Source organism: Thalia democratica, chromosome 7 (genome assembly GCF_965202585.1).
Source record: "Thalia democratica chromosome 7, ktThaDemo2.hap1.1, whole genome shotgun sequence".
Lineage (NCBI taxonomy): Eukaryota > Metazoa > Chordata > Thaliacea > Salpida > Salpidae > Thalia > Thalia democratica.
The window spans coordinates 43042884-43061824 of NC_139171.1; the positions used below are offsets into that span (position 1 = coordinate 43042884).

The 18941-nt window shown below is 26.3% G+C and overlaps 1 protein-coding gene across 1 annotated transcript in view; it reads right to left on the reverse strand.

The window, feature by feature from the left end:
• The window catches only part of LOC145840670 (ras-related protein Rab-8B-like), a 39347-nt gene that overhangs the window by 3428 nt on the left and 16978 nt on the right, over window positions 1-18941 (reverse strand). The window contains exons 3-7 of the mRNA XM_082947992.1: window positions 16530-16590; window positions 10004-10081; window positions 9641-9730; window positions 4416-4481; window positions 4149-4199 (exon numbers count right to left, since the gene is read on the reverse strand). Coding sequence (XP_082804118.1) covers window positions 4149-4199; window positions 4416-4481; window positions 9641-9730; window positions 10004-10081; window positions 16530-16590 — 346 coding nt within the window. The remainder of the gene's footprint in view (window positions 1-4148; window positions 4200-4415; window positions 4482-9640; window positions 9731-10003; window positions 10082-16529; window positions 16591-18941) is intronic.

The window sequence follows — 18941 nt, forward strand, 5'->3', positions numbered from 1 at the left end:
AAAGCTTAATACAGTCTCTGACCAGTATAATTGTTATTAGACGACACTGTAATAGCAGAGGATTGTACTAGTACATACTCTATAAACCAGTAATTCTAAACGTAAGGGCGCAAATAAAGGAGTGGTCTTGTCCTATTTTTGGAAGCTTTTCATTTTGTATGAGAAATTATTCATTCATCAATAATTATTGCTTTAAAAAGGATAACTCTTTTTCTTCCTGCAACCAAGATTTATATAATTTATTTTCCAGCAAAGTTTAAAAATATTTAGAAAAGCAAAGTTTTATAACAAGTAGGCGATATCGAACAAAAGGGAATTACTAATTAAAATTTTGTAAAATTTTGCTAGAAAATCAATGATATAATTTTGGTTGCCAGAATGCAAAAAGGGTGATCATTTTTGGATCAACAATCATTGACTCATCACCAATTTCTAATACAAAATAAATTGTTTCACAAAAGGAGCGATACGCCTTCTTAGTTTGGAACTACTGTTTCGTAATATTATGTATTAAGATTATTCATGATTGCCACTGATCAAGCTGAGAAAAATTTCCTGACTTTTCCTGACTTTTTACCAAAATTTTCCTGACTTTTATAAACCAAACTCTTAAATTAAACTTATTCTAAAATACATAATCTAACACTTGAAACTATATAAAGCTTTCAATCTAATTTTTATACAGGTTAAAAACAACAGTTTTTTGCTGAATTCTATCATCAAACTTCCAGTACTTAAGTTAAGTAAATGTAAAAAAAGACATAAAAAAGTAAACTATATATCTGTTGTATAAAATATTTCCTCTTATCATTTAATATAAAATTTGTAACAAATAAATATACTCTTATTTACTTTAATTACTTAAGTTACTCTACAAAAAATACAAATAATAAGTAAACTTAATCTTGGCATATACCTCTCTTATAACTTATTTTATAAATTTAAACAACTTTAAAAAATTATAAGGAGATAAAATATACACATCAACTTGTTCCATAAAATACTAAACTAACTGCTTAACTATAAAGAACTCAACTATTTACTTAAACAAAAAACACTTAGATTCTAAAATTATGCTAGATAAACTTTTGTGTATATATCACAGTTTCACTATGGAAGTGTCCTTGCTACAGATCATCAATACTAAAAAGCTTACAAAATCTGCTTGTTAAAGTAGGGTACTTGTTCAATATGTTAGTAGAAATTTTTTACAGTTTTATAAAGGATATTTTATTTCCAAAGCAAAATTATTGGATTCTATTAGCAAAATTCTATCGTGACGTAACTATAGTGGTAAGATGGAGCTGATTTTCATTTCTACTGATACTGACGTCGTTCCAAGGACGCATACAAATTTTCATCAACAATAACCGAGTAACTTTGCTGAAATCGTGTTCCAATTTTATTTTTACAATTTCCACTGTGAGAAGTTTTTTATCTTAACTTATACCAGGTGAAGGCATTGGAAATAAAATTAAATATTTATGTAAATTTATAGGAAAATTTTGGAATTTTTTTCTGACTTCAAAGGACTTTTAATTAATTTTTACCGTTTGAAAGCTTTGGAAAACAAGGAATTTTGTAAATTTAAAATGACATAATCAGACTTTTTTTTAAATTTTATCAAATTTCCTGACTTCTCCTGACTTTTTTTCAAAACCCCCCATTTTTTCCTGATTTTTCCTGACTTTTTTCTTTCTTTTTAATTTCTCCTGACTTTTCCTGACCGAGTGGCAACCCAGATTATTATAGTTCAATTATGAAGATAATTACTTAAGATTAGCAGCACTAACATTGGTTTAACTAATAGTATAAACTATGAGTTCTCTTAATATTAAACATAAGCTTTCATCAGCTAGTAGCCTCTTTAAGATGGTTACTACGCACACTACACGTGCGCAAACAGATGTAAAGACTTCAGGTACGAAGAAAAACTAAATAAATTAAATTTTAATATTGAGATTGAATTTGTATGCAGCTTTCATTTTTCTTCTAGTTAATTTTCAAAGTAAACATTGCTTAAGCAAAAATGTAGTTGTTAAAGTGAGCTTAAATTGAGATGCATTTTAACGTAGCTTATTTTAATTGTGACGTAACTATTGAAAATTCAAACAATCTTGTGTTTGTAATAGCTACGAAAATTTGAAATCCCGCCCGAATACTTTATATAAAAACTTATAGTTAACATTTTTACTTAAAGACAAAAAAAGTTAAATTTTAATATTAAGATCGATAAGAAATCACTATATTTTTAAACTTATTTTAGCCACTTTAAAAAAAAATTCAACTTAGCAAAAAAAACTCTCATAGGTAAAATAAGGTTACAATAGTATAAAAATAGTTTAAAAAAAATGTTAATTACAAGAGATAAATAACAGATATTAAAATTTATAAAACTTGAATTGTAAGAGTTTGAATAGTCGTGCACCCGTTTAATTAACACAATGTGTTATCAAAGAATTATAAATAATGCAATATCACAGCAATATAATGCGGTATCAGAACATCATAATGCAATAGAAGAGCATTACAATTTATCGGAAAAGATAAATGTTTTAGCAGAGGATTATAGCGCAGTTATAAAAACTTCTGAATTTTAATCAGCAAAGTTATGAAAATGATAAGATCAAAGACTTTCAGATAAAGCTCTTCTATAAAAAAAAACTAACAAAAAACATATAAATTTGTTTGCAACAAGTTGATAAAATTTCCTAAGGATAGAGTGAGAAATTTTTAAAACAATTGCTTTAAAACTAAGAGAGAAAATATTTTTTTAGTAAAACTGTCTATTTTCGCCTTTTTGGTTTACGCCTCCCATAAAAAACCTGTAAAGCTCTCTATCTTTGATCTCTTATTTTCTTTTACGGTAAAAAAACAACTGGTAGCTTAGTTTTTTTTTTGTAAAAAATAAGACTAAAGTTTAAAAAATAAAAGTAAACCATGGCCTTAATTATCTCAATACTTGTGTTTTTTTATCGCATATAGATTTGTTAGCTTTATTCCTTTGTAATATTCACTTATAGTTGCATGAGATTTGCGCTTACTATAGTTAGTGTTAATAAAATATCATGTCTGTAGATGAAAGGAAACCATTAGGTATACCACATAATAAATGCAAGACAAATAATCGCAAACAAGCAACTCAGGCCGCAGTATCTTTTTCTACCTTCTTAAGCTTAGTGATTATCATGGTTGCCACTCATCAAGCTAAGAAAATTTTCCTGACTTTTCCTGACTTTTTCCTGACTTTTTACAAAAATTTTCCTGACTTTTCCTTAACAAGCTCTTAAATTAAACTTATTCTAAAATACATAATCTAACACTTTAAACTCTATAAAGCTTCCAATCTGACTTTAATACAAGTTATAAACAATAGTTTTTTGCTGAATTCTATCATCAAACTTCCAGTACATCACTTCAACCATCTGTGTATGATTGATGTTTGTAATAAACAGCCCTATCAGCAAAATACTTGTATTATTACCTTATAAACACAGCTTGTCTGAAAAAAGAAACATTTTTTTAGCAAATCCTAGCATAAATGTATCTAGATAAACAAACGACATATAAGGAACATTTTGCAGTTTATTAAAGGATATTTTACTAATTTATACCAGCTGAAGGCATTGGTAAGTATTTGAGTAAATATTTTGGTAAATTTCTAGGAAAATTTTGGAATTTTTTTCTGACTTTAAAGGACTTTTAATTAATTTTTACCATTTGAAGGCTTTGAAAAACAAGGAATTTTGTAAATTTAAACTGACAAAATCTAATTTTTCTTTTTTAATTTTATCAAATTTCCTGACTTTTCCTGACTTTTTTTCAAAACCCCCCATTTTTTCCTGACTTTTCCTGACTTTTGTCATTTTTTTAAATTTTTCCTGACTTTTCCTGATTTCCTGACTTTTCCTGACCGAGTGGCAACCCTGGATTATACTGGGACATTTTTTTCATTACTAGGTTGCAATCATGTCTAAAGCTCAGTTTAAATAACTAAATAAGTTCAAGCTTCTTGATGTTATTTTTTGTAAGAAAAAACTTATAGCAATATTAGCAATAAAAACACTAAGTTAATAAAAACTAAATACTCAAATAATGTAATTCTCAAAAAATTTGCATATATATTTTTTTAATTAATAGATACTCACCATTTTATTTTCCATTTTGGTTTTAATGTCCTTAGCCATTGTAAAGAATGCCTGCAAGTTAGTGAATGTTAAATTCGAAAAAAAACTATTTCACTTTTTGTTGGACTTGAAAAAAAATAATTAAAAAATGAGAATATTAAATTTATATAAGAATACTATTTTTTTAAAGAAAAACAATTATTAACTTAAGTTAAGTTTAGCATTTAATAACTAATTTATTTACAGTTTTATTTAAATTTGTCAAAAAAAAAATTGCTAACTCGTTACCTTTTCAATATTGTCTCCTTCTTTAGCACTAGTTTCTAGGAACTTTATTCCATAATCCATTGCAAGCTGTGTGTAAAAATACAATACTTAATTAAACTCTAATAAATAAAAACATTTAAATTACGTAAAATACTTTTAAACGGTGTAAAATGCAACTTAAAATAGTTATAAAAGAGATAAAAAACACCGTTATACTTTAACTACAAACTTGACTAAAAAATTAGTAAAAATAAAGTATGAACCAAATAAAGTTTACTTATTTATAAATATTTTAAAATTTCGAAACTTTTTCCACTTAAACCTAGTAATAAGTAGAATAGTTAATTTTAACTTTTATTGTTATGTAAAAATAAATTAAAAATTCGTAAATAAATTGCTTTCATAAAGCTTTCTCCATCGTCTTCCAGAATTTAATGCTCGTATCAAATTTAAAACTTTTAATATTATAATTTTTGTTTCTTTATGACTGAGCAATATTCTATATATGAATTAAAAATATATATTTAACTGATAAAAATGACTTAATTTAATAAAACTAGTTGTTTCATTTAATTTTGTTTAATACTATAAAGAAATAGTATTTCAAATACTTAGATTTATCTTATAAAACATTTTATTAAAGCTTTTAAAATATAAACTTAAGATGTAATCTAATGTTCTAATGTTTTCGACAGGAAAAATAACGGAAATAGTATGTAAAAATAAAAAAATGTTTTGAAATTCAATAAAAATAAATTGATTGCAAAGATAATGTTTGTAATGTATATTTGAACAACCCATTTTGTGTCAAAAAATTATTTTTTACACAAAGACACTCCATGATCTTAATGTTTATGCAAAAAAAGTTGTTTTGATTTTCTAACGGGCTCTACTTGTTTGGATCTCTGGTAATTACGCCTTATCACACAATAACTTAGTTTTATAAATTACCTTTAAGTAGTAATGTGGAACAACAAAGCAAGAACAATTGTACATGAATCTATTACCATTAAAATTTATCATTTAGTTTTTATGAAAGAGCTTGAAAATTATATTTATGTATACAATAAGATTTTAATATTCTTTTATAACTTTACATAAAATAAAATTATTTCAAGTATAAAGAAGTAACTTTTTTTCTCAACAGTACTAAACTATCAAATTCTAACTTATACAGTAAAATAATCAATAAATAATTGGCTTTTCCGGAGAAAAACACCAAACAAGTACATATTTAGTCGTACGTATTTTGCGGCTAAACCAAAGAGTAGTTTTTACTTCAATTGCACTAGCTAGCTCTGACGGTAAAAGCCCGTTAACAACGTTTTATTTAATCTTAGCAACCAAAGCCAAGCTAACTTCGCTATCATAGAATAAGCTGTAGAGACTGCAATATACAACGATCAACAACAACCCAGAATGCATTCTGCTTTTACATTTGAAGCTTCTTAACGATAGGCTAAACTTCAGTAAGACAAAACAAGCCTTTTAATTATGTAAGATAACAACTGTTATACAAAATAAAGCAACTGCTAGCTAAGTTAAGGAATTCTAAGATAATATTAACAAGTATAAAAAAAGTAAAGTTGTTAATAACGAATTGGATAATTAATAACTAATTAACGACATGGCTGTGTTTTTTACATAACAGGCAAAATTTATTCGAAATAGAACTTTTCGGGAAACTTTACTTTATAAATAACTTATATCCAGAGAAAGCTCTACTAATAGAATCCAAAAGATAATAAAGTTCAATTTTACACTAGAGTTTATTATAACACACATTGTATTAAGCATTGGACATTGTTTTAAACAAATAACTGTACATAACACAAGCGACAAAACTATTTAACTTATAGAATAATTAAATTAAATAAATACTTAGTGATGATCGTTTATTTAATTTATTCATAACTTAGAGTTAGTCATACTTTATTAATTTGAAAGTGAGATACGGAACCGACCTTTTTTCAGTAATATTCGGATTCATCCGGATCCTAGTTTTAAAAATGAATTCGAATTCGGACCTAATTCCAGGCAGATCCTATTTTTTTGATCCGGTAGATCACTAGTTTAAACTTACCTGAACAAGGTTGCCGAATGTTATTGGCAAATTTTCTCCAGGTTTCAAAATTTCTTACAGGTTATTAAAATTACAGGGTTTAGGTTCTGTTTTTAGTCTGAAATTAATTTTAAGGTAAAAAACCGTGCTAAATAGTATAACAACATTGAAATATATCGTAAAGCATCTTTAAATGTGTTTTTTAATTTAAAAAAATTTGATGATGACAAAAAATTTTTATCTGTGTCAAGATTTATTGGTGTTTTGTGTCAAATCAAAATTTTTCTTCTTAACATGTAAAAATTGTTTAAAATTCCAAGCTTTTCCGAAAGTTTGAGGTAATTATCTCAAAAAACGTAGGAGAAGATATATTCTTAGTTAAATAGTCTTTTTTCGTTATTTTGGTTTGCGCCTCTCATAAGGAACCTTTTTAATCGTAGTCCCCGACTTTGACTGGCTATATCTCAAAATTTACTTAGAATTTTAAGGGCATAGGGGGGTAAACACCTTTTTTGGTTTTTGATCCTATTTTATATAGTTTTTACCAAGCTATAAAATGCTTTTTACAGATTTAAAAAATTCAAAGTAATTTTTGAGATATAGCCGGTCAAAGTCGGAGGCAACAATAGGTTCCTTATGGGAGGCGCAAACTAAAACAGAAAAAATAGACTATTTCACTAAAAATCTATCTTCTCCTACGTTTTTTGAGACAACTACCTCAAATTTTCAGGAAATGTTCCTTGATATATTTAGAAAATTCTGTCGGAAGATATTTTAAAAAGTTTAAAAAATAAACAGAAAAAAAGTTTTTTTTTTGTTTTTTTGTTATAAAATCTTTATTTTATAATTTTTAAAAAATATGTTCCGACAGAATTTTTAAATATTGCAAGGAACATTTCCTAAAAATTTGAGGTAGTTATCTCAAAAAAACGTAGGAGAAGATAGATTTTTAGTGATTTCTTGTTATTTGCCGTTTTAGTTTGCGCCTCCCATAAGGATCCTATTGTTGCCTCCGACTTTGACCGGCTATATCTCAAAAATTATTTTGAATTTTTTTAATCTGTAAAAAGCATCTTGTAGCTTAGTAAAAACTATATAAAATAAGATCAAAAACCAAAAAAGGGTGTTACCCCCCCCCCCCTATGCCCTTAAAAATTTGTAAAAAGCAACTTGTAGCTTAGTTAAAACTTAACAAAATAATATCAAGTTATGAAAAAGTTATTTATCCCCCTATGCCCTTAAAGAAGATTATCAAAAAAATTGATAAAATTTATTAGAATATCTATTAAAAACTGCTCATATTCACCGAATAGTTTTGTGTTTAACTAAGACTGGCTGAGTTTAAAAAAAAGAAGAGTTAATGATAGCGTGTGCATATATTTAGTTTCTCTGTTTTTTATTTGAAGCTTTAGATTTGTCTACTTTATCAATTTCAATTTTTACCAACGTACATAATTTGCAGCCACTTTTTGAGTAAATTTTGCTTTTGTTTGTGATGTCCCATTTTAAACTGTTATTTATGTTTTTATCATTTAAGCTCCACATATTATTGAAAAGTGTAGTTTCGTGTTTTTTGTTTTCGTTTGTGAATAATGTTTAATAATTTTGGTACCTTTCTTTAAATGTATTTACTGTACTACTCAGATACAATTTTGTTGTGCTTTTAATTTTTAAAGTGCATTTATAAATAAGGTTAGATTGTAGACATAAGTTGTATATTAGGTTAATTTATTTTCAGCAGTTGCACAATTTTGTATTTGTGTTGGTATTGTCGTTTTTGTTCAAGATTTTATTACTTTGAGCTTGTCTATTTGTAAAACTAATTATGGAGCTTTATGAAAACTTAATTGTATTGTGGTTCAAAAATTTTTCAGTTGAAAAATGTTTTAATAAAGTTTAGGAAATGCGTGCCAAACTTTTTGAGACGTTTAGGTTGTGATTGAGGGATTTAAGTAGATTATATCTCGCTTTCTGTTCATTATCTTTGTGTTAAGCTTTTTATCGTAGGTTAGATTGTATTTGTACTTATCAGAATTTAGGGAATTTTGATAAGTTTTAATTCAATAAATATTTGTTATTTAAAAGTTTTATTAGTTTTATACATATTGCTAGGGGTGTTTGTTTTGGGTGATTATAACTGTTGTTAACTTAGAACATAATGGAGCTTGCCTTAAAGAGTTGGTAGTTTGAGTTTAAAATATTAAGGGTTACTTCTAAGAACATTCCTAATAAACAAATAATGTCTACAACTTAACTTTATATAGAGAGTCACCGTAAAAACCAAAAAAAAACAGCAAAATTTTGCAAAGTTAGTACTTAAAATACAATAGAAAGGAAGATACCAAAACCATCAAACATCATTCACAAACGAAAGCAAAAGACACGCAATTATACAATGTATGAAACTTGAAAGACAAAAATTATAAACTAAATTATAAAACATTTAATGTATAAGATTTTTAGTAAACAAAACAAAAGTGAAATTTTACTCAAAAAACGGCTGCAAACTTTAAACCCTAGAAAAAAATAGAAATTAAAAAAGTAAACAAAAATCAGAGAAACTAAATATATGCTTACACTTTCAAAAATTATCTTTTTTCAACTCAGCCAGCCTTAAAGTTTTACACAAAACCATAAAGTGAATAAGTGCAGTTTTTATTAGACATTCTATAAAATTTACAAGATTGTAAACAAATTATTTGATATATATTTTGTTAAATCCGTTCAACTTGTTTGTCTAATTAGAGAAAACAACTTTCACTTATTTTCCCAGTCTTAATCAAATGTCTTGAATCGTCGAATAAAATAATTTATAATTTCATCTCAAAAATAACTATTTATTTTTAATATGAAGAGATTTTTTAATTTGGCTAACAGACTAATAGTAACTTAATACGTCATATGATAATTTTTCTTGGTATAAAAGTAAATTTTGATTCTAATTTAACAATAAACACAGTTCTGATTATAATTTAAAGCCCTATACTTTAGGCGAGAAACATTTGTAACCTGTTGTTTTTTTTTTTTACAATAAATGTAAATTTGTATACATTGGTAGAATTTAACAAAGTTTTAGGTATAAAATTTATATAATGACTCAACATATTAAACTGTTATTGTTTCTTTTAAAATGAAACAATAAAACTAATAAAACTTTTTTTAAATACATAGTTAAAAGTTTTACCATTTGGCCTTTTTCTTCTGCAACAACACGTTTTTCTTCCATATCTTTTTTATTACCAAGAATCATTTTCTCAACATCTCCTGATGCATGCTAAAAAGAACAATATTTTGATAAAATTTCAATAAAACATTTTAAAACACGCTACTATAACTACGAACAAAAGCATTACTTAATATAGTTCTATACTACTTACAAGTTTGTAAATACACAAAACTAACTAAATTTAGCATATAGAAAGGTAAACAAATAACTTGTTATACAAATAAATTACTACTATTAATACATTTATTTTAGTAAATATATATATTATATTATAAATATAAGAAAAATACAATATAACAAGAGATATGTAAACGCATTTACTTCTTCAATATTACGAATCCAGTTCTTAATATTCTCAAATGACTTCAAGTTTGTAATATCATAAACCAGCATTATTCCCTGTTTCAAAAACGTAAATTTAGAATAATAGTTTAAAATTTACAAAAAAAAACTAAAAGATTAAGAAAATTAGCTAATCAGTGTGCACAGGACTTTTCCTTTAGGTATCTATTTTGCACAAATTGTTTAGAATCAAAAAGCACTTACAAAAGCTATTGTTCATTTTCTTTCAACTACTATAAAAATCAGTGTATTAGTCGATTTTATAGTATTTTCTTCGTCATATATCTTAAATTTACTTCATATGATAAAGCTTACTATTAAAAAGTTTACGAGAGCATTTTTATATAGTTAATAGTATCTAAAATAAATGAATGAATAGCATTTGCTACAGAAACAACGATAGTATCAATTAACAACTAATTGCAGGTACAGCATTCAATTAGATTATTATTTCAGATATCATGGGCCTTTTGTATACTTTCCTAAGACTTAAGTACAATTTATTCACTCAAAAAAAAAACTTATAACTACTGTAGTCTGCTGTACTGAACATGAAAATAAGTACAATAGAGAGTGAACTAACTGCTGATAAAACTACTATATATGATAAACAAACTTAGAAAAATACGGTACTCTGTTTGGTTGTAGATCGTCTGTTAAAATTAAATTTAAAAACTAATTTGTCAACAAAAGTTTTTGAAAAACTTTGGAGTTTTAACAAGAACTATTAATAGTATTAACTAAAAATTAACATACTTGCTAATAAGTGTTAAGAGCATAGGGGGTCCGACATTTTTTTTTACTAAAAATAACATTGGATCTTATGTGAAAGCATAAAGTACAAACTACAAGCACTAGAATTAAAAATATTACTTAACTTATGAGATATTGTTATTTTTATAAAAAGTTTCCGATACAAACGTATGGACTGCTAAATTTTTGGAATCATTTTCTTGGAAATTTAAAAAATCAATAAAAACCTATCTTCTCCTTCATTTTCAAGCTAGAGACCTGAAACTTTCAGGAAACGCCTTTTATAGTTTATAAGACATTGAATGTTGGAATTTCTAAAATATTAAAAAATAAAAATTATAGATAAAAAAACAAAAATAGGTGGTTTTTTTTTAAATTACATTCATTCAATCTTTTTTAAATTTAATAATACACTTTCTGTGAAAATTTGAAGAAGATTGCTTAAAAAATAAAGGAGGAGATAGAATTTTATTTAAATGGTCTTTTTTCGCATTTTTAGTTTGCGCCTTCCATTAGGAACCTATTGAGGTCACCGACTTTGATCTCTTATATCTCAAAAAGTACTTTGAATTTTTTCAAGCGGTTAAAAATGTCTGATGGCTCAGATAAAACTATATAAAATAATATTAACTTATAAAAGTCAAGGTGAACCCCCCTATGCCCTTAACTTTTTAAGCTGTAATAGTTGTAATGGAATGCATGTTTCACTTTTATCCATTTATTTTAAAATGTTGGTAATATAAAATCAGTCAACCAGAAAACAAGTTGATCTTATGAAAGTTTACATTTCTATAACATAGTATAACATAGCTACATAAACCAGCTACAGAGAGTGTGTAGAGATTTTAGTCAAGACTTTCCAGATGTAGATCCAGAACTGTACTTAATTGTTACTATTTTGTTTATTGTAAAGCTTTTTTTAATAATGTTAATTGCTATATAACTGATTGTTTGATTTGAATTCCAAGTAGTTAAATCTTAATTTAATTATAAATTCTTAGAGTCTAATACTGTTAGATTTAATTCTTGTGTAAAAGTTTTGACCACAGTTAATAGGTTTTCTTAAGTGTGATGTTCTTTATATTTTTGTTAGTATCAGGGTTGCCACTTGTTTTTTCCAAATTTTTTCTTGGTTTTCCAAATATTTCCAGGTTTTTAAAAGTACACATTTTTGGGTTTATTTTTAGTTTTAAGTTAATTTCTATATAAGAAACTGCGTTAAATAGTACAAAAACATTGAAAACATACTGTAAAGTTACTTTAAATGTGTTTTTAAATAAAAAAATTTTTTGATGATGACAAAAAAATATTATTTATATGATAGATTTTTGTGTCAAACCGAAATTTAACTACTGAAAATGTTAAAATTATTGAAAATTCCAGTTTATTCGAGGTTTTTTGATAAAAATTCCAGGTTTTTCAAGGTTTTTTTCAAAATTTTTCATATTCCAGGTTTTTCCAGGTGACTTTTGCCTAAATTGTCAAATTACAGGTTTTTCCAGAATTCCAGGTAAAGTGGCAACCCTGTAGTATTTCCAATTTTTATTTAAAACAACATTTTCATTCATTATAGTGCCTGGTTTTATATAGAATAGCCCTAAGTATTATTTAATATCAGTGTTAGTTAGGTTAATATTATTATTTATTTATGATGGTTAATAGTGTGGGTGTAAAACATACTATAACCATATAAGTTTATTAAGTTAAGTAACCTTCATCCATGGGCTACATAATTATACCAAAAAAAACAACCTAATAAATTAAGAATAAGTTTGATATTATCTCTTTTGGTTTGTAAACTCAGCTTGTCTAGAACTTTAATAGCAGTTTTTTCTTTTTTTAATAAAAGTTATACCTATTCATTGTTCGACTAACTTAATTGGGTAGGTGTCGATTATGCTTAAAGGGTCACTTTTGCACGAAGGGTTACTATTTTGAAAAACTTGTTGAAAACATATGTTTTAATTTTTGTAAAAATTTCTAAAAAATAATATTAATCAATTATATTTTCAATTTTGCTCAAACTTTTTTCAAATATGCTTCCTACAAGTTGTTTGTAATATTGGAAAGAACATTTACTAAACTAAAATCTAAACTAAACTGCTTTTTAAATGAAGGAGGAGGTAGAATATAAAACTTATATTGTATTGTATATTTTAAGCTTTCGAATAAGAGCCTAAATTATTTTTTCATAAAAATGCTTGACCCCCCCTCCATATATGACCATAAATCGAATATAGGCCATAATTTTAAACTATGACATGAAACTAAAAAAACTGTTTATGGAAATTTTAAAAAAATTATACAATTTTTATTTTTTTTATCTCAAGATGTCAGGGTTGCCACGCAAAATTGTGTAAATTTAGCCTGAATTTTAGATTTTAACCTTCCTCTTAAGTACGCGTTTCAAGTACGTACTTCCAGTTAAATACGCACTCTAAGTATGCATTTTTTGATAAGTATGTATCTTGAGTACACATACTTTGACAAGTACGCATTTTAATTGCATATCTGTTATACCCACTAAACTTAATTGCATATCTGTTATATAAAATACTACCTAGTACCTTTTGATATAAAAATTTTTAACTAAAAGCCAATTAGAAAATAATCTACCATGACTAATTTTACAGGTTTAAGTAATTTAAAAAAATATAAATAAAAAAGTAAACTATAAATCTTTTAAATAAAATATTTCCTCATATCATTAAATATAAAATTTGTAACAAAGAAATCTACTATTATTTGTTTTAAAAACAATTATTCTCCAAAATATAACAAATAAGTAAACTTAACCATGTTCTCTTATATAAATCAAATACTTTCTCATAACATTAAGAACAAAACCCTTAAATTATAAAATAAATAAATACTTTTCTACCCTTACTTACTTCACAAACTTAATAATAATTATAATAAAGTAAACCATTCATCTGCTTTATAAAATACTTCCTTATATTATTTGTTATAAAATCTTTAATATAGAAAAACAAATAACATAATCTGCTTTTACTTATTTATTAAATCTAAATAACTCTAAAAAAAGTTATATAAATAGGTAAACCATACACATAAACTCGTTACATAAAATACTTAACTAAGTGCTAAATTATGATGATCTTAATAACTTAAACAAAAAACAGTCTCATTCTAAAATTTTGCAAAATAGACTTTTGTGTATATCAAAATTTCACTATGGAAGTATCCTTGCCACAGATCATCAATACTAAAAAGATTACATACAACAACTACTTGTTCAAATAGGGTAATAGTTCAACTTGTTTTTAGAAAAATTTTGCAACTTAAGTTTAATTTTATAAAGATTTTTTTATTTAAATAGGCTTTGGAATTAGTGATGTACCGGACCCACAATTTCGGGTCCGGCCGGACCCGGATCCGGACTTTTTTTTCAAACAAGAGTCCGGCCGGAACCGGATCCGGACTTTTTTTTTAAATTAGAATCCGGCCGGAACCGGATCCGGACTTTTTTTTCAAATTAGAATCCGGCCGGATCCGGATATCAGACAACAATGGCAATATCCGGCCGGACCCGGATAGTGAGTCCGGTTCTTTGACTAGTATAAACTAGCCTGAGTCAGAATGAGGTTTTCAAAAACTGAAAAAAAGAACTTAAATCTAATAACAAGTAGAACAGCTAGCCACAAGGTTTACAAATTTAGGTGTTATTTACAATTAAAAATCTGAAATCAAGTTCTTGAAGAAAATACACTAAAAATTACAAAATATTTAAAACTGGATCAGCTCAAACTCATTCAAAATCTAAAAGAAAACTAGCCTGAGTTTTTATAAAAAACTAAACTAGCCTGAGGCAGTCCAAGATTTTCTAAAATTTTCAAACTAGCAGGGTTGCCACTGTTTAAGTCAATAAAACTAGCTAGAGTGAATATAAACAAGCCTGAGTCAGAATGAGGTTTTTAAAAACTGAAAAAATACTTTAATCTAATAATCAGTAGAACAGCTGGCAAAGATTGACGATTTGGTAGTAAAGTTGTGGACTGATTGTGGTACACTTAACTTATTAGTACTACCCATCATAATTAAATCCTACCTTATTTAATTAATATCTAACAAATACTAAATTCTAACTGAGACTACTTTCTATAATCAGACACGACAGTTTTGATTGATGAATCTTTTATATAAAACACAACAAGAAACACTAGCATATACAAAACTTTTAATTACTTTGGTAACACTTTAAAAACTGGAAGCTATTTAAATCAATATCAAAAGACTTCAAACAATAAACTAAGAATTAAATAAAACTTTAAGTAAACAAGAAACTTTAAAATTTTTAATGAACTATTAAACTATTAACCTGGCTTAAATATTTAAACAATTAAACACCAGTTGAAATATTCACTTTTAAATCAAAATACTACTTACAATAAGCATTCACAAAAAAGTTCAAGATATTTTATTGCTTCAAGCTGCACACCAAACTAACTAACTGCTTACATATAAACTGCCTGTCATGTTCTGATGTTTTGTTGCATCAGTATTTAGTTTGAAACATTTCGTCATATGATTCTCATTGGCTCGTACATTCAACCGTATTAACTCTAAATATTCTCTAAGCTCAACTTTAAACACTAAATAATGCAAGTATTCATTCCAAAGTTTTCAATTTTACAACATATGTAAAGAGTTGCATTTCTGAAATGTTTATTTCATAGTTTAAATGTAAACAAATGTAAATTAGTCACGTGTACAAAATGAGCCAATCACGGTAGGTGTTTAATTTTAACTGACAAAAATGACTCTTACTAATTTACACAGGGTTTGTTTTTGAAAAAATACTCTTCAGTATGCTCTTTTTTACTAACTATATCCGGGTCCGGCCGGATCTTTGTTAGGATCCTGCCGGACCCGGATCCGGATTTTTTTTTAAATTAGAATCCGGCCGGAACCGGATCCGGACTTTTTTTACAAACTAAAATCCGGCCGGAACCGGATCCGGACTTTTTTTTCAAATTAGAATCCGGCCGGATCCGGATATCAGACAAAAATGGCAATATCCGGCCGGACCCGGATAGTGAGTCCGGTACATCACTATTTGGAATTTAATGATTTTGTAAGTAAATTTCTAAGAAAATTGTGCAATTTTAGTCTGACTTTAAAGGATTTTTTGTTAATTTCTTACCATTTTAACGCTTTGAAAATTAAGGAATATTGTAAACTAGAACTGACAAATTCTGACATTAAAACTAAAACTCTGACATTTTTTGACCTAAAAGAACTGACTTTTAGACATTTTGACCCCAAAAAAACTGACTTAGCTGACCCTTGGCAACCCTGAGAGGTATACTTTAGATAAATTAATAATGCGTATTCTAACTTATTTTAATTTTTGGCAATTTTTAACAATACTAAACATATCTAAAGAACTTATCAAAAAAATTGTAGTTATTATATAGTTTATACTTAAGCTTTATTCTATGAGCTAATGCTAATTTTATTTAACTTTTTTAACAAGTTCTTTTAATTTTATTTTGAGAACCTTCAAAAAGAAACATATATCAAATATCTTTTTTTAATGCATTGTATGTAAACATTTGCTAGAATATATGGTGAGCTTTTTAATGTTGTTATAAATCTTGGTGTTTTTTTTTTCTGAAGTTTTTGACTAAGTAGCAAAAATATTTGATATAACTTCTGATTATAGCTAGAAAACTGTAACCAATTTTTTCAAACTGAGCAAATAAAATTTGTATACTAAAAACAACCTTACCATAGCACCCCTGTAATATGCAGTAGTGATTGTTCTGAAACGCTCTTGCCCAGCTGTATCCCTGTAAGAGTATTTAAAAGATTTAAATTATATATTCATATTATTTTCATCTATAAAAATACTTATTAGTAAATCTATGATAAATGGTATACTACTGTGAAAGATATAGTAAAAAACTAAAATGTCAAAGAATATTAATTGTCAATATTTTTTTCTTTAAATATGTGGTTGAACAAATTTGATAGAGTAATCAATTAAAGATGAAGTTCGCTATATCAAAATGTATATAATGAAAAGTTTAGACATTAATGAGTTTTACCACGAACGGATTTTCAAACTGTTATTGTGCATTAAAAAAATTGAAATTACAAACCATGCAAAAAAATGTAGTTAAAATTATTTTTTTTAAATATGTGGAAAAAAATGTTGAAAAAATATAAAATGTTATTTAGTTATATTTTTATAAAAAAACTAAAAAAAATATGAATATAGTTGAACTTAAATTTTAGAATAATATATATATGAATTAAAATATGTTGTATGTTGTTTACTAATTAAGTTGTTATGGTTAAGCTTAGGATTGTATTACTATTTAGTACAAACATGGCTATACTTAAAAAAGTTGGTCTAAAACAGGGTTTCCCAAATTTTTTTTTCAAATTGTACCCTTTGAAGAAATTAAAAAGGATATTGCCCCCTCCGACAAGACTACCATTAAAAACACCTAAGACCTTTTTTTTTGCTCTTTATTTGGAACTCAAGAATAAAAATAAAAACAAATTATACAGTAATCTTCCTTTATATGTTTTTGTGTGTTAACGAGTCAACACACTTCAACTGGGTTTTGTAAAAAAAATAAATACTGTAATGAAAGAACAGAAGCTAAAGTAGGTGTATATATGTCTTCATTAAAATTAAAATAAAACAATTTCTAGACATTTTTAGAGGTTAATACTTAATAATAGGTAAAATACTTAATGTTAAATCCGACTGTTTTATAAATAAATATATAGGTATTAATAAAGTTATAGTGAACTCAAGAATATCTAGTGTAAGTTTCAAAATTACTAGTAAATACACCTAAGACCTCTATTTTTTTGCTCTTCATCATTCTAAAACCTAAAGTGGTATATTGAACAGAAAGATATGAGCATTGTTAAAATTATAATTATAATTGTATATGTATAGTAATTATAATGTATAGTGAATTGAAACGCTAGAAAAACAGTAAAAGCTATAACTAATAAAATCACAAAAATAAAAGAAAATTATCTTCAACTACCTTTAACAAATATATATATATATATATATATCACAGATGTTCTTGTGCTAAAACTTTATTCCGACTAACGGCGTTTCACTGCTCTCAAATAAATTTAAGAACAGATCTACGGAGTCTCAAAAAGCTCTAAGAATCTATTCTTAGAGCTTTTTGAGACTCCGTAGATCTGTTCTTAAATTTATTTGAGAGCAGTGAAACGCCGTTAGTCGGAATAAAGTTTTAGCACAAGAACATCTGTGATATACATTCCGATAAGCTTAGCTTATCAGGATCTCCAGGATTTAACGCCTTATAACGTTACATCTTATATATATATATATATTTATTTATTTAATTATATAAAAACTATAATTCATACAGCTGTTTCACACATTGAAATGTAAAATTTCATGTGATCTTCAGTGAGTTGTAGTTTATTATAATAGTGAACAGAAATTTCGATTTTAGAATTTTTTATAGTAATTATGACGTAGTAATGGTACAGTTTATTGTACGATTAGTTGAATTTGAAATACGCTGTAAATATTATTCTATGCTTTTTAGGAAAGTTTAAAAAGGTTATTTTGGAAAAATGTTTTAAGCTATTAGAAAAATTTTTTAAGCTGTTGGGAAAAATGTTATAAAATGCTATAAAATACTCGTGTTTGCCGCTTCGATTTTATTTTAATATTTAGTTGGTTTTAATTTTGTTAAAAAAGTATTTTTGATAATGGATGCATATGTTTTGTCTTTCGCTTTTCTTGTTTAGTGTTACGTTCTTATCTGATTTTTCGATTTCTATTTTTTCTAAGTTACAAAGTTTGCAGCCGAATTTAGTATTGAATTTTAATTTTGTCCTGTTTAATATTTCCCATTTAATTTTGTAGTCTGTATTGTTATCTTTTAAGTTCCATATGTAATTCGCTAGTTCTGTTGTGTGTCTTTTGTTAATATTGTTGAATGATGATTTGTGGTTTCTGTATCTTTGTTTAAAGGTATTTCCTGTCGACCCTATATACTGCTTTGTTGTTTTATTTGATGTTACTGTTGCTTTATAAATTATATTTGACACAGGCATTCGTTATTTAAAGGGCAAGGTTCTTTACGGCAATTACAAAGTTTATCTTTTATGGTGCTTTTATCGTCTATAT